Source organism: Antennarius striatus, chromosome 7 (genome assembly GCF_040054535.1).
Source record: "Antennarius striatus isolate MH-2024 chromosome 7, ASM4005453v1, whole genome shotgun sequence".
Classification (NCBI taxonomy): domain Eukaryota; kingdom Metazoa; phylum Chordata; class Actinopteri; order Lophiiformes; family Antennariidae; genus Antennarius; species Antennarius striatus.
In genome coordinates, this window is record NC_090782.1 from 9507528 (window position 1) to 9520910 (window position 13383).

The 13383-nt window shown below is 39.3% G+C and overlaps 1 protein-coding gene across 1 annotated transcript; it reads right to left on the bottom strand.

Annotated features, from left to right (window-relative positions):
- Positions 1 to 3293: 3293 nt before the first annotated feature.
- faah (fatty acid amide hydrolase) lies at positions 3294 to 12663 on the bottom strand. The gene is made up of 15 exons (XM_068319408.1): positions 11067 to 12663; positions 10203 to 10316; positions 9634 to 9774; positions 9342 to 9475; positions 9032 to 9238; positions 8900 to 8940; positions 8680 to 8804; positions 6940 to 7065; positions 6727 to 6824; positions 5981 to 6080; positions 5801 to 5844; positions 5471 to 5510; positions 5291 to 5399; positions 4691 to 4836; positions 3294 to 3622 (listed from the first exon to the last, which is right to left on the bottom strand). Exons 1-15 carry the CDS (start codon positions 11280 to 11282, stop codon positions 3497 to 3499), a joined length of 1767 nt encoding a protein of 588 aa, XP_068175509.1. The 5' UTR covers positions 11283 to 12663; the 3' UTR covers positions 3294 to 3496.
- Positions 12664 to 13383: the final 720 nt, after the last annotated feature.

Below are 13383 nucleotides of genomic sequence, written 5' to 3' on the forward strand. Positions count from 1 at the left end.
GCTGTCTGTTAATCTGCCTTCCCCTCCTCCCACAAGTCCTCCACAGCACCTCGCCTCGGCTGGTAGTAATGGCTGATGAAATGGACCAAAGACGTAAAAGCTGCCAATCTTGCTTCTTCTTGATGTCTCCAGTAAGTGGCTCTGGTTGCAGCCTGAACTTGTCACTTTGATCATCTGAAAGGCAGGAGCCCTGCTGTTTCAAACATTACTACCTGCAATTCTGTGGAGCCATAAAGACTATGGGCTCCTTGGTCCCTGAAATGGGACATTAAGAGAGAATCATCCAGTTTAGTTGGGGTGATATCAAGGTGCTTTATTTTCTGGCGCACAGGCAGGGTCTGAATGTGTCTGGATGGCTTTTAAAGTACCTGATCTTATAGTCTAAGGTTCCTGTAAATGAGGTGTTTGCTGCTCTTACCAATGAGACGTTACATGAGAGGAGTACCTTTTTGTGCCAGGGTTGTTGGATGGTTCTGCTGTATGATTACAACAGGCTGAGCTCCGGCCAGATGTCCTCATCCAACTTTTCAAAGTCTTTCATTTTACTGTCTCACTTTTTTGTACTTTCTTTTGCATCTATATTATTCACAGCATCACAAACAAGTGATGACATTTAAAAACTTTTAATTCACAGTACTGAATATGGTACTGAAGTTTTGCGTCATAACGTTAGTCCATAGTAGGTGATGAGGTGGTGCTGCCTGAATCTGTTTCTTTGAATCTTATATAGACTTGACGACTAAATTAAGGTCACAATGGCACCTAAAATCATTTAGAAGTTTAGAATTATGGACTTTGTAGTGACTACATGATAAATTTGACTTTTGTTTTTGATATTTACACGCCACATCTTGCTGGATGTCCTGCCACCAGTCAGTTGAATTGGTGTAATTATTTATACTTTTACAAGCACCTTCTCTCTGCCAGGGAGTTAAATATATCAGCCTGGTCAGACATGTGGTTATCCTTGAGGCAGCACAATTATGCAGTCATATGAAAAGTAAGAGAGTTTAGATGGGATTCAGAAGCTGAATGGGTCATACGAATGATATTCACAACAGACACGAACATTTGTGTACCATGTATGTCTACGTTAACTTGCACGTCTCAAGTGACATGAGTCATGACTGAACTTAGAAAACTTTCGTGTCTGAACTCATGATGTTAAAAATTTGACTCAATGTAGCCACATAACTTTCTATAAAGCTTTTATGTCTAAATGTTACAAAATATTTAATATGTGTAATCAATATGATTTACTTAAGAAGTAGGTACATACTGTAGATTAATTGCATTTTTACTATTATTAACTTAAGTTGGTTACAAATAATATAAAAATATGTACTCTTTTGTAAACATTACCAATTAAGCAGTATATTAATACAGAAACAAATTCAGATCACTATATTTCTCCTTTTTTTTTAATGACTGAGGTGGGTTTTTTATTTTATTTTATTTTACTGCATTATGTTCATGGTCTGTTCTGTTATCTAGTTACCATGCAGCACTTTGGAAACCTTGTGTTTTCTTAAATTGTGCTTTATAAATAAAGTGGATTGGATTGGATTAGTATGTCTATATTATTGTCTCTTATTCTTCCCATTGCTTGTAAAAAAAGGACTATTTCATTGTCAGTGATTTATGGAACAGTGAGAAAAATGACATTACCAGGACTTTGATCGTCTTATCCTGAAAAAAGGCTTATATTAAAGTAAAAACAAATGAGTTCCAGTATGTTAGTCTAGGTTCATGTTTTTACTAATACACTAGCAGTAAGTGTTTAATGGGGAGATGTTTTGTGCTACTTTAAGATTTAATAAGGCTTCCCTCCTTATTTTTATCCCTCTGACCATGAAACGATGCAGACTTCAGTATGTTTACCAGACCAAAATCTTTACTATGCATATACAGTACTTTGACCATGATGAGTGGCTGTGATAAATATATTTTGTATAAATTTTATTCATGAGTTTCCATAGAAACCTTATTTAAGGTGACTGTGGTTTTTAGTTTCTCCAAAGCACATATCCATACACACTACTCCACATACAGCGGTAAACTAGTTATACAAGTTTCTGTAATGTATGCCATATCCAAATGACTTATATTTAACTATTTAGATTTATCAGGACGCATTTTCATGAAGTATTATCCACTAAAATGTAATAATTTGTAAGATAAAATTTACACAATTCCATTTGCCTGTACTACCTGTACTTTTTGATGTTAAAAAAAGTACATTATAAATAATATCTAAATTGATTTCGATGTACAGCACATAAAACAACTGCCACATGGTAATGGGTAGCCTAAATGTATTTAATGGGACAAACTGAAGGAACTGTGTAGATGTGTGTCTATTTGTCACTGCTTCTGTCTCAGATCCTGAAGGATTTATGAATAATGTCAAGTTCCCCCTGACGACCTGAGTCTCTTCACTGCCTCTTAAAGCTTAATGCTCCCTGACTGAGTGGCACAGCGAGAGCCACACACTCTCTCTCTATGTGCCACAGATAATGCTAAGAACAACCTCTCAATTCCAGCTCTCCTCGTCGCCTAATGTGCCCTCCTTCCTCTACCGCACAGACATGGCCATTTCCATTGAAAGAGACAGCAGTGCAAATGTGGGTGATTGTAATGGAAAACGCTAACATGGTTCATAATGGCTTTCATCCCAGGAGAGTTTTAAAGCATATGTAAATTTATGTAAACCTAACAGAAACACATATTTACAATCGCACTGCGTAATCACAATATGAAGACATGGTGCACTGGCCTTGTAGATGGAGGGGCCATGTGTCATTAGTCCCCTTTATCTCTTTTCTGTTTTCAATGGCATCAGTGCAACAATCACTCACGAATAAATGAAAATGATCTGCACTCATCTGTGACACAGTGATGGAGAGGTTGAGGTGGAGGACGAAGAGGGTGCCAGAAAAAAACAAAATGGATGTACTACATACTGCATAAGGAACGTATGATCATGCCTCAGTCGGGTTTTTTTATGACTGAAAAGTAATTTAAACTTCAGAAACAACACTTCAGTGTGTTGGCTCAAAAGAACCAACACACTGAAGGTCTCATAAGACAGATGACATCTTACGCAGAGATGTTTAATGAAGGTGATGCATGATGGAAAATCAAAGTTCAAAAACACAAAAGGTTTTTCTCCTGAGCCGATGAGAGCATCACTCACATACTGTAGATGTTTGATTGGTTTGTTGACTCTTATTTTCATTGTATAAATGAAAAACTAAACTAATTCCATTCGATTAAGCCATGAAACCATTACGAGTCACTTTTATTAAGTCTTTGTCATGCCCCTAAAAGGTAAACAGTATATTGTGCTGTTATTAATACCTGAAAGTCCAAATACATTCATCATCAATTATTTATAGATAAAATCTCACTCTTCATCATCTCACCAACAAATTTTTTTTATTTATTATTTGCCATTTTTTGCTAAATCCTGGATGCTAGCATTCTCCCATCAGCCTCAGACCTTCTTGCTCTGCTGCACCAGTTGTTCCACTTCCTTCATGAAGCGCAGGCAGAGCTCATCCTGCCAGGGTAGAGCAACACACTGGACCGCCACAGGCAGACCCTCACCTCCAGTGACAGCCTGGACACAAAAACACAGGATTTTATTCGTCACCCATTGGAAACACAACTTCCAGTCTTCTGCCTCCACCTATTGAACAACTGTGGGACTACGGTTTAATGACACACAAGCAGGGTAGGACCCTGGAATCTTCTTCATCAGCTGAGATCGTCTCCTGCATAAACCCGTGACCCACATTCGGATAAACAGCTGAAAATGAGAATGGTCTACTCTTCAAGAAAATGAATGATTGATTTAAAAGTGAGACAAAAAACCACAAATAAACCAAACAAAATTCAAGCCACAACCTTTTCGCAACCATCTCTGGGTGTTCTGTTCCTGGGATACATTACTTGGGCCAGACCTCACCTTTGAGACTTCACAACATTCTTTATTGATGCATACATCCCTGTCACTGACAGTCATGTGACCACCCTAGTTTATTTGTTTATTTAACTGATATTTCATCAAGTTGAAAGCAGATTCTGATTCCGTGTTTAGGCGAGGGGCATGGGCAAAGGAAGAGCTGATTCAATTTTGATCCAAATTTTGTATTCTTTTACTAAATTTATTCAACTTTGTGAGATGAATGCCTTTAATGTAACATTTTTTACAACATTCTATGGTAACATTCTTCTATGTAACTATGGTAACAATAATAATAATACTAATAATATAATAATAATATAAAGTACAACACAACAAGAAATTTAAATTTGCTTTCTAGGACTAAGGACAGAAGTGCAATCTTCAAAAACTGATGTGTGTGTGTGTGTGTGTGTGTGTGTGTGTGTGTGTGTTGTTAAATGATTCAATTTAACAAACAGACGTTCAATGATGTAATTTACAAGCTGCTTCAAGGAATACTTCATGCTTTTTGTCTTCGAGTGGTCAATAATTCCTTACTATAACCATTAATGTAGACTAATGTCTACTGAGCGTTTTGCTTAGAAGAGTGTTTTGCTTCCTGTACATCAAAATGACAACAGTTGTGACACAATCAGTTATTAAGTTGAAGGCAAAAGTCTACGTTTTCCTGAAGAATGTACCGTAGCGTCCAAACAGCATTGCCATTGGTACATTTCTTACCCTTTTGAACAACTTGTCAGAGACGTCTCGATAAACACCAGTGTAGTTCCTGAGTTCCTCCTCATCATCAGCTGTCACCGTGGAAACTGGCACAACCCCGGCAGGAAAGTTGAGGAGATTGTAAAGCATTGTATAAGACACAGAGTCTGGAAAGAGAAAATGATAATCTGGTTGTTGACCTTGATTTTCATAATTTTGCAGTAATACTGTATACAGGTATGCCTCGGTTAACGTCGTTTTGAGTTATGTTGTTCTCGATTATACGTCGGTTTTCAGAAAAACATGCATGAAAAAATTAAGATCAAGATTACATCATTTTACTTGACCTTACGTCTGTCTGACACAATTTTGTCATCGTAAAATCACTAGTGATCCATTAAAAGCCCATAATATTATGTTACTGTAGAATAAATAGGCTCTATCATGCACTGGCGGTGCGTCCAGAGCACTAGTAAGTCCGCTGGGATAGGTTCCAAAAACCCCAGTGAGCCATGAAACGGAACTGGTTCGGAAAATGAATGAATGAACGTACAATAAATAACCCATTAATGACATAAGCCGAGGTATACCTGTATAATAAAACTGTATGGGAACACTTACGGGAAGTCTTGCTGCAATAGAAAAAGTTGTAGGCTGGTCCGATAACGGGGCACAGAAGGACATCGATGTTACATCTTCTCCATTCTGCGGTGGTTTCATAAATGTAGTCCTAAAGGAAACACAAAGAGTTTAAAACAATTCAAATATGCACAAATATCACAAGTTGACAACAAACAGTACCTCGACAGCAGCATGCTGATTCCACAGATCTCGAACTGAGCTAAAAATAAGGTGAAGAAAGAATGAGAACATTTTAGCAGTTTGTCCATGACATGAAATGTTAGTACCAAAACATGAAACATTAACTCATTAACACTAAATTTCAATAGTACCTTGAATTACGAGCCATATCCATTTTTATGACGGATCGGATTAAAATGATTTTAGTTATTTTAAATTGTAAAATGTTATTGACATTTATTTGTTTGACTTTGATGATTAGTTTGACTTACGAGCTCAGTGATGGAATGGATTAAACTCGTATCTCGTGGTACAACTGTACTTTCTTACCCAACTCCACAGAGACCCTTGAAGATGAGAGAGGACCGAGGAGACTGCAAAAGACAAGTACAAACTATTTATCAAAGCATTTATGAAATTGACATCATATTCATCATCCCAGAGGAAGACTTGCATTTTGTGGGGTTTTTTTAAACTTAGGAATGTGAGTCACAGGAGGAGAGAACTCACCAGGGGCTTGAGGATGAAAGAAAAGACTTTCTTCAACCACTTTGGAATTTTGTAAACAGTGACCTGTGATCTGAGACACGGGTCCACTGGCCCCCCCTCTCTAAAAGAGAAAGAGGGATCATTAGGGCAAAACAGACTAATCTGTTAAAATAGATTGTGGCATGGTCTATTTTAATGATGAGAAAGTTAAGTTAGTTGTGTTCATCGCTGGAATGGCATTTATAAACTGGGGAAGCCAGTGAACCAAATAGAAAGTAGTAACCAGAGGATCCCGACCAAATCCCAATTATCTCTTCCCCCAGAATGTTTTAATCAACCAAAATCAGCCATGGACTTACTGGACATTTGTGTGAAAGTTTGTCCTAATCAGCAGATGCATTCTAACTATGGCTAGAGGAATGATTCATGACGGTACAGTGATCTTTTACCACCACACGCTTAATAATTTATCCTTAAGTCCAAATAAGTATTTGTACAAAATTTGAAGATGTCCTCTTCTCCCTTGGAGACTGAGACAGAGATGACCCACAGATTGAAGGACAACCTGACTACACAACTCTAGTCATCACACAAAGAAGCATAGAAAAAAAATCATGAATTACATTAAGGCTGTTATGTCAAGTTAATGTGTTAAATATGCCGAAACCTCAGTCACATCAATTACTAGAAACTATTAAATGACATCAGTGACTAACAATTAAAACACTGATTAAGTTTTTGGATTCTATGAGGGAACTTGGGCTTACAGTTTTTGAAGCAGGGAGGCAGTTCCATCTGCAAAGAGACCTTTAAGTATCAACTCAATGACAACTTGAGGGAGATTCACAGGGGTGTACGGCACCAACTGCAGGAACAAATGACAAAAAGATGAAAAAATAAGTGATTAATAAAAATGTAGCTCACACAATGTATTTTATGTGACTGTAGATGATTTTGAGTGACCACTGGTGTGGTCTTACAGTGTGCCCCGCTTGCTCCAAGAGAACCTTCACTTCTCGGACCCCTCGGGCCATGCTTGGAGATGGTTGTGTGTAGCCATCGTTCTCGAAATAACCGATCCTCAGAGGTTTGGTGCTGCGGTAAATCTGAGAATAAAATATGTTCTAAACTGTTTTCATCTTTTCAAATTGGTAGGGAGACAATTCAGAGTAACAAACAGGTTCATTTAAAAATTCATCATTCAATTTTTGGCCCAATTTAAAAATATCTATCACAGATGGATGGACAGACGGACAGTCGGACAGTTAGTTAGACTTCAGTTAGTAAACTTGAAGGATCCCTGATGATGACTCCATTAAAAGAACATCAGGTATCTGTTGTGCTGCATTTTGGACCTCAGCTTTGCCTTTTACATTTTTACTGGACTGTTAACCTTGTGTTTCTCATCCATGTAAGACAAGAGACAGATGAATATTATACTCCATAGAGAACCATCCTCCTTGTGGTCCAGTTTCTTAGTTTACATACTACTAGTCAAGCAATGGCAGCAAATTTAATGGCATGCTGATGCTTCTATCAGGTACTCAGATCAGTACTAAATGTAAGTACTGATGCGACCCCAAATAAAGGCATCAATACTTGGGGACAATAAATGACAATGTGAACCTCCCACCTAGGATCAGGAGCAACATCCTGACCTTGTTCCCCCTAGAAACAGGCTCCATCCAGCTGCTACGTCACATGATTAATCAACGCACCAATGACTGTGTGTGTAAAATGTTGTATAATTCATTTACACAATTTTATAATTGTATAATTCATTTGTTACACTTGAGAAATGTTTACTTATATTGAATAGCAGCCCTTGAGGCCCCTTCTCTTTTTATCTTCAAGCTTGGCTTACTTCCATTTTGTTTGCTCAAGATAAGGCACCAAATTATTATCGCACTGACAAAAGCCTGGGGCAGGAATTCTTTAGTAACAATGATGTTTCAACAGAAAAGTACATTATTATCTCAAATAACCATTAATTATAGGCTTTCTCTTTTTCATTTACAAGGGAAGACAACATTTTGAATCACAAACACTGATTTTCCTCACAGCTCTGAAAGTTGAACTTTGGAGAAATTATCATATATGCTTGCCAACAGAAAGATGTCTGTAAAGGTTTTCATTCATCCAGGTCCTGGTTATTCAAAGGCATTAAATCAACTGGACTTGTACAAAAGTTCCTTGAAGACTGGCTTACATAGATAAGTTTCTGTTCTACAACAAAAGCATTAGCAAAGCCCTTTGGCTTAGCTTAGAATAAATACTGGATATTGGCTCTACTCCAAACCTATCTTAATATACACTGAAGGTCTTTAATTGTTGATTTTATATCTAATCTGTTTCTCTGTACAACGTCCGTGCTATGTGCACTATTTCTGGATAGTATTTGTTTTTCCATTTCGGACTTTGACCAAAATGCTTTGAGACGGCATCTATCCTTGGTTCAGTAGCTACTTTGGTTGCTTGTTTTGTCAAGAAAAACACTGCCAACCTTCCAACCCAGCACCATGACATGTTTTGTGAAGGGTTTCTTTATACATACTTAATGGGACGTGTACGTTGCAGATAATAGCATTTATTTATTGTTCTGATGGGTTTGCAGTCCTGTTATAATCCAGTTGTTTGTTTGTTTTGGAAAGCCTAAACTCCTTGGAATGTGTACGTTTGCACATAGAAGTATTGACTTGTTTATTTTGTATGGGACAAACCTGTGTATTAAAAGGTATGGGTGGAACCATGGGGTCCAAGTAAAACATGTGGTCACAGAGCAGAGCCTCCATGCACAGAGCCAGACTGTCCACATCCTTCGCCAGGGGTCCAACAGTCAACAGGACTAATTCAATGAAAAGCACAAGAAAATGTGACCTCGTAGCTTCGACAACAAATATGGTTCAATGTGTCTGACGCAAACGTTTAAGTGTAACACACCTGATTTTTGCCCTCGATATATAGGAATTTGACCGTGTGAGCTAGCAGAAACAGAAAGAAATCCAAACATCTCAACAAAACAAAGATGCTAAGTGTCATGACTGTACAAAGATCAAGGATGGGGAAAGTCACCTGATCCGGCCACTCGTTGGTTTGAAGCCACAAATTCCACAGAATGATGCAGGAATACGGACACTACCCCCTATGTCACTTCCAATTCCGAGCAAGGAGCCCCCTCCTCCAATGAGAGCCGCTTCTCCACCAGACGAACCTCCAGAGGTCTTCTGGAGGTTGTGAGGGTTAAGGGTCTGCCCATAGATGGGGTTACCGCAGTCAAAACTGGACAGGAGGCAATAAAGTGAGAAACAGTTAAATAAAAAAACCCACCATCGACCTGTGTGTGATAACTACTTAGCTTTGATATAACTGATAAATTATTTACTTTATCAAGCCTTGGGGCAGGTTAGTTTTAACAAAGGGAATTGCTCCTTGTTTCTTCAAAACCTGAACGACGACGCTGTCCTCCTGTGCAGGCTGGTCCAGATTAACCACCACCCCGCAGGACGAGTCAGTATTCTTGTGTTGTAATGAAAAACACACAAACAGCACATGGACAACAGCACAATAAACATTGAGTAACCACGAGCAATACCACAAAAATATACAGCATATATCAGGATACCCTGACCATCAACTGCCACCCTGTAGGGCTGTAGCTGATTCTACTCAAGTACCTTGTAGGAAGTGTTTTCTTTTATGCTAACAGGAACTCCATACAAGAGACCTTCCCTTTTGGAGGAGAGACCTTTCAGCTGGTCAAAACTGTCCAATAAAATCCCAGTGCAACAGTTGAGCTTTTTATGTACATCCAGAGTCTATGGAAAATAAAAAAGTAAACACCCACAAGGTTTAATTCCAACAGGCTGGTTTTGTACAATATGTTCATTAGGTTAGAAATTGACAATGTACAAGTAGATAAACATTGACTGAATAACAATTCATTGAATGTTACTGTGAGGGAAACACCTTCAACAAATGAATATTCACTTAAGCACATCCAATTTCTTGCTTTGAGGAATAACCTTTATCTTAAAACACGTAAACGTTTCAATGCAAAGTTGAAGATGATTTTTCATCACATGACAGAAATATCAAACAATCTACACTTACATACTAAAAAAGTTTACAAGTTAGGACCATGTTCATTCACATTTGAATTTATTTTAATTTAATTTAGTCAGTCAGTGGTCTGTCTGTCTGTTTTTATGGTTGTGTTTCTGAGCTGGACGTTGCGTCACTAAACCTTTTCCATGTAGAAGTAAAACACGTCCTCTGGGCTGAGCGAGCCTTCCTTCAGCTGTTTGATTAACTCAGACAAGGACAGCGTGGAGATGAGAGCAGAGTCCATCATTGGATACTAGAGGACACACACACACACACACACACACACACACACACACACACACACACACACACACACACACACACACACACACACAGAGACATTTGAAAGATGTCACACAAACCCAACTTTAGTTTAACAGCTCTAAACTTCTTATTATTGTCTACATTTTGTCCACATTGTCTTTTCAAAAGCACAGAATTAATAATTAATAGTCACGACCCGAGGACTCCTAGTATTATGGTCTGAATGACTTCTCAATCATATGATGTAAACTTTTACAACAAAAACAAAGAAGAAGAAAATGATCATCCAAGCAGCTTAAATAAAATTTGAGAATTTGAATCTACAAACTGCCTGAAACTATTTAACACAGGATGAAAAAATAAAGTTTCTACTAATACATCAACAGTAGTTGAACAGCTGCACGTCGTCAACAGTAGTGACGCGTTCACTCCCACTAATTTATTATTCGATAATCATTACAGTTTAAAACATATTTTATACATATTTTATGAATTGCATTTGAAAACATAACAATATAATCTGACTCTGGTTTATGAAGTTTTGCATCTGATTTGATTTTTCCCAAAATAAAAGTTAAAAACCTTAACAAAACATGACTTCTCTGTCTTGTTTTGACTCTTGCGTTTCCCTGTCTGTACATCCCGATCTGACAGCCCGGTCCCCCTGCACACAGACCCACGGCCCGAACATGTCGCTACCAAACCCCTCCACGCGTCTCCGTCACCACCCGGCTCTCACCGCCGTCCTGTGCCGCTGGACGAGATGCTCAGCCCGCTGCAGACTCTCCAGCCTCTGGCGTCTGGCTCTCTGGATCTTGTCCTTCGAGCTGAAATGACTTTGGATCGTCCGTCCCAGCGCCACCGCCACCACGGCTCCTCCAGCACAGGCTGCCCCGATCACCAGCGCCGTCCTATCGAGCTCCACTCCCCGCAGAAACTGCCTGACATTCTCCATTGCTGCCCTTCCAGGCGTGTGTGATCACAGGCCGGCCTGCTGCTAGCGGCTGCAGCGCTGCTAGCTACTCGACCGGTCCAGACCCCGGTGGGCGGGTTCGGGATTAGAATCCGGCGGCGACACACCCTCGACCGGACGAACCGGTGCGCAGCGACCGTAATGAGCCGCCGGGGAACAAACAAAGGAACGGCAGGTTTTAGCGAGCAGTTCTCGGGAGACTCGGTGTGGAGAGGAGAGGCCTCTAAGGAGAGAGTCATTTACTGCCTCCGACCAGGAGGGTGTGAGGTCACAGCATCTGTGTTGACTGAGTGAGCTGGAAAAAGTGCACACACTCTTTACTTTTAGAATTACCTGGGTGAATGAATGAATCCAATTATAAAAGTAAGGTGTAGCCATTTAATGGACATTCATCTGTTCTGGGCTACATTGATCTAACAACCTCCTGTCAGATTCATGTGGTTGGATCTTAGGTCTTAATTTTTACCTCTATTGCTGCCGTTCACATGTGAACAATATGGTCTGCCTGAAAGGCCATTGTGTAGAACACAAGTAGAGGAAATCATTATGAGAACACACACTAACGGTAAACTTGCATGCATGCATGGTGATCGTAATAAAAATCCACTGTTGGTCCAAACAACAGTCACATTTTCAAAACTCTAAACACAATTAGCATGGCATCGCTCTTTTGTGGCCATACCATTCACGTATTTCATGTTGCTTTCACTCAATATTCAGTCAGTGAACACACAGTGGATTACCACAATGCTTTCATTGTCTTAGCAGGCAAGCTATACCTCCCAGCAAAATTACGGATTGTTTTTTTGATTATTTACGAATGTTAACACACAACATCCCACAATAGCAACAACAATATTCCAAACCTTACAGTATAAAAACCTCTGCTTCTGCAATGATCAGTTCAAAAACAATATATCGCAGCTGATAAACAATTGAATATTGAATATAAACAAACAATTGAATAATTGTTGTTGTTTGTTTTTTTAATTTTATTTACTCAATCCCGAAAGGGAAATTAGTGGCACACTCTAGTGTTACTACTTCATACGGGCATATTTTAGTGTGAACAGGCCGTGTCCGTCTATGCCATAGGTGGTCTTCTGGGCTCTCTCATCGTGAGCGTGTTGGTCACCCGATTCAGCAGGAAAGGCACAGTGGTCAACACAACAGTGCTGGTGTTCACACTCACACACACAAGGCCTGTACGTCTGTACGCCTTGTGTGAGTGGGCAGCCCCTTTATGGCGCACCCAAATGAGCGACTTGTAAGGGTGACGGCACCTTGCTCAAGGGTGCCTCGGCAGTGCTCCGGAGGTGAGCTGAGACCCACTGTCAGCTCACACTCCAGGTATTTTTGGGTGGGAGCGGGTGCAATAAACTGTAAAGGAAAAAAACTGATTTGCTCTTTACTGGAATGCTTTTGAATATGAACATTACATGTGGACATACAGTTCCCAACCAAGACATTTTGTGTACATTTTGCATGCAAATACCAGTAAAACTGAAACATAGAAGTCTATGCAATTTTTATAATGTCAACAATACACAGTATTTTAAAACCTGGTGTACTTTGATTGACTGCATGTACTGTACCTTATGAAGTGAAAACAAGCATTATTATTTGACATAATTTAATTTTGAGTCAAATATCCAGTGTTTTGGTAAATTGTGTGTACAGAAAAAGATGTATTCTATTTTGAAATGAAGAGTTAGTGTTTATTTTACAAAATGTGTTTTTGAGAACAAAATTAACCATTTGGTCACTTGTGCTTTCTAGGTGTGAATCTGTGTTAAGAGTTTAAAAAAGTATTTGAAGTATGGGTAAGAGCTTGTTAGCGACTGACAAAAACTGAAGAAGGGCAATTTGTGATCCACCTGACATACAGATCTGTTGTATAGGACTAGGTGTTGATATCCCACAATAGATTCATACTTAAGGCACCGATGAGACTCTGTGGAGTTTGAAGCGGAGTCCGACCAACTAGCTCCGCAGCGCGTTCGATGCTCAGGGTATACAGATGACTCTTGAGACGATGGTTGGAAGTTCACGGTACTTTACTTACAGAGCTCCGGATCGTTCT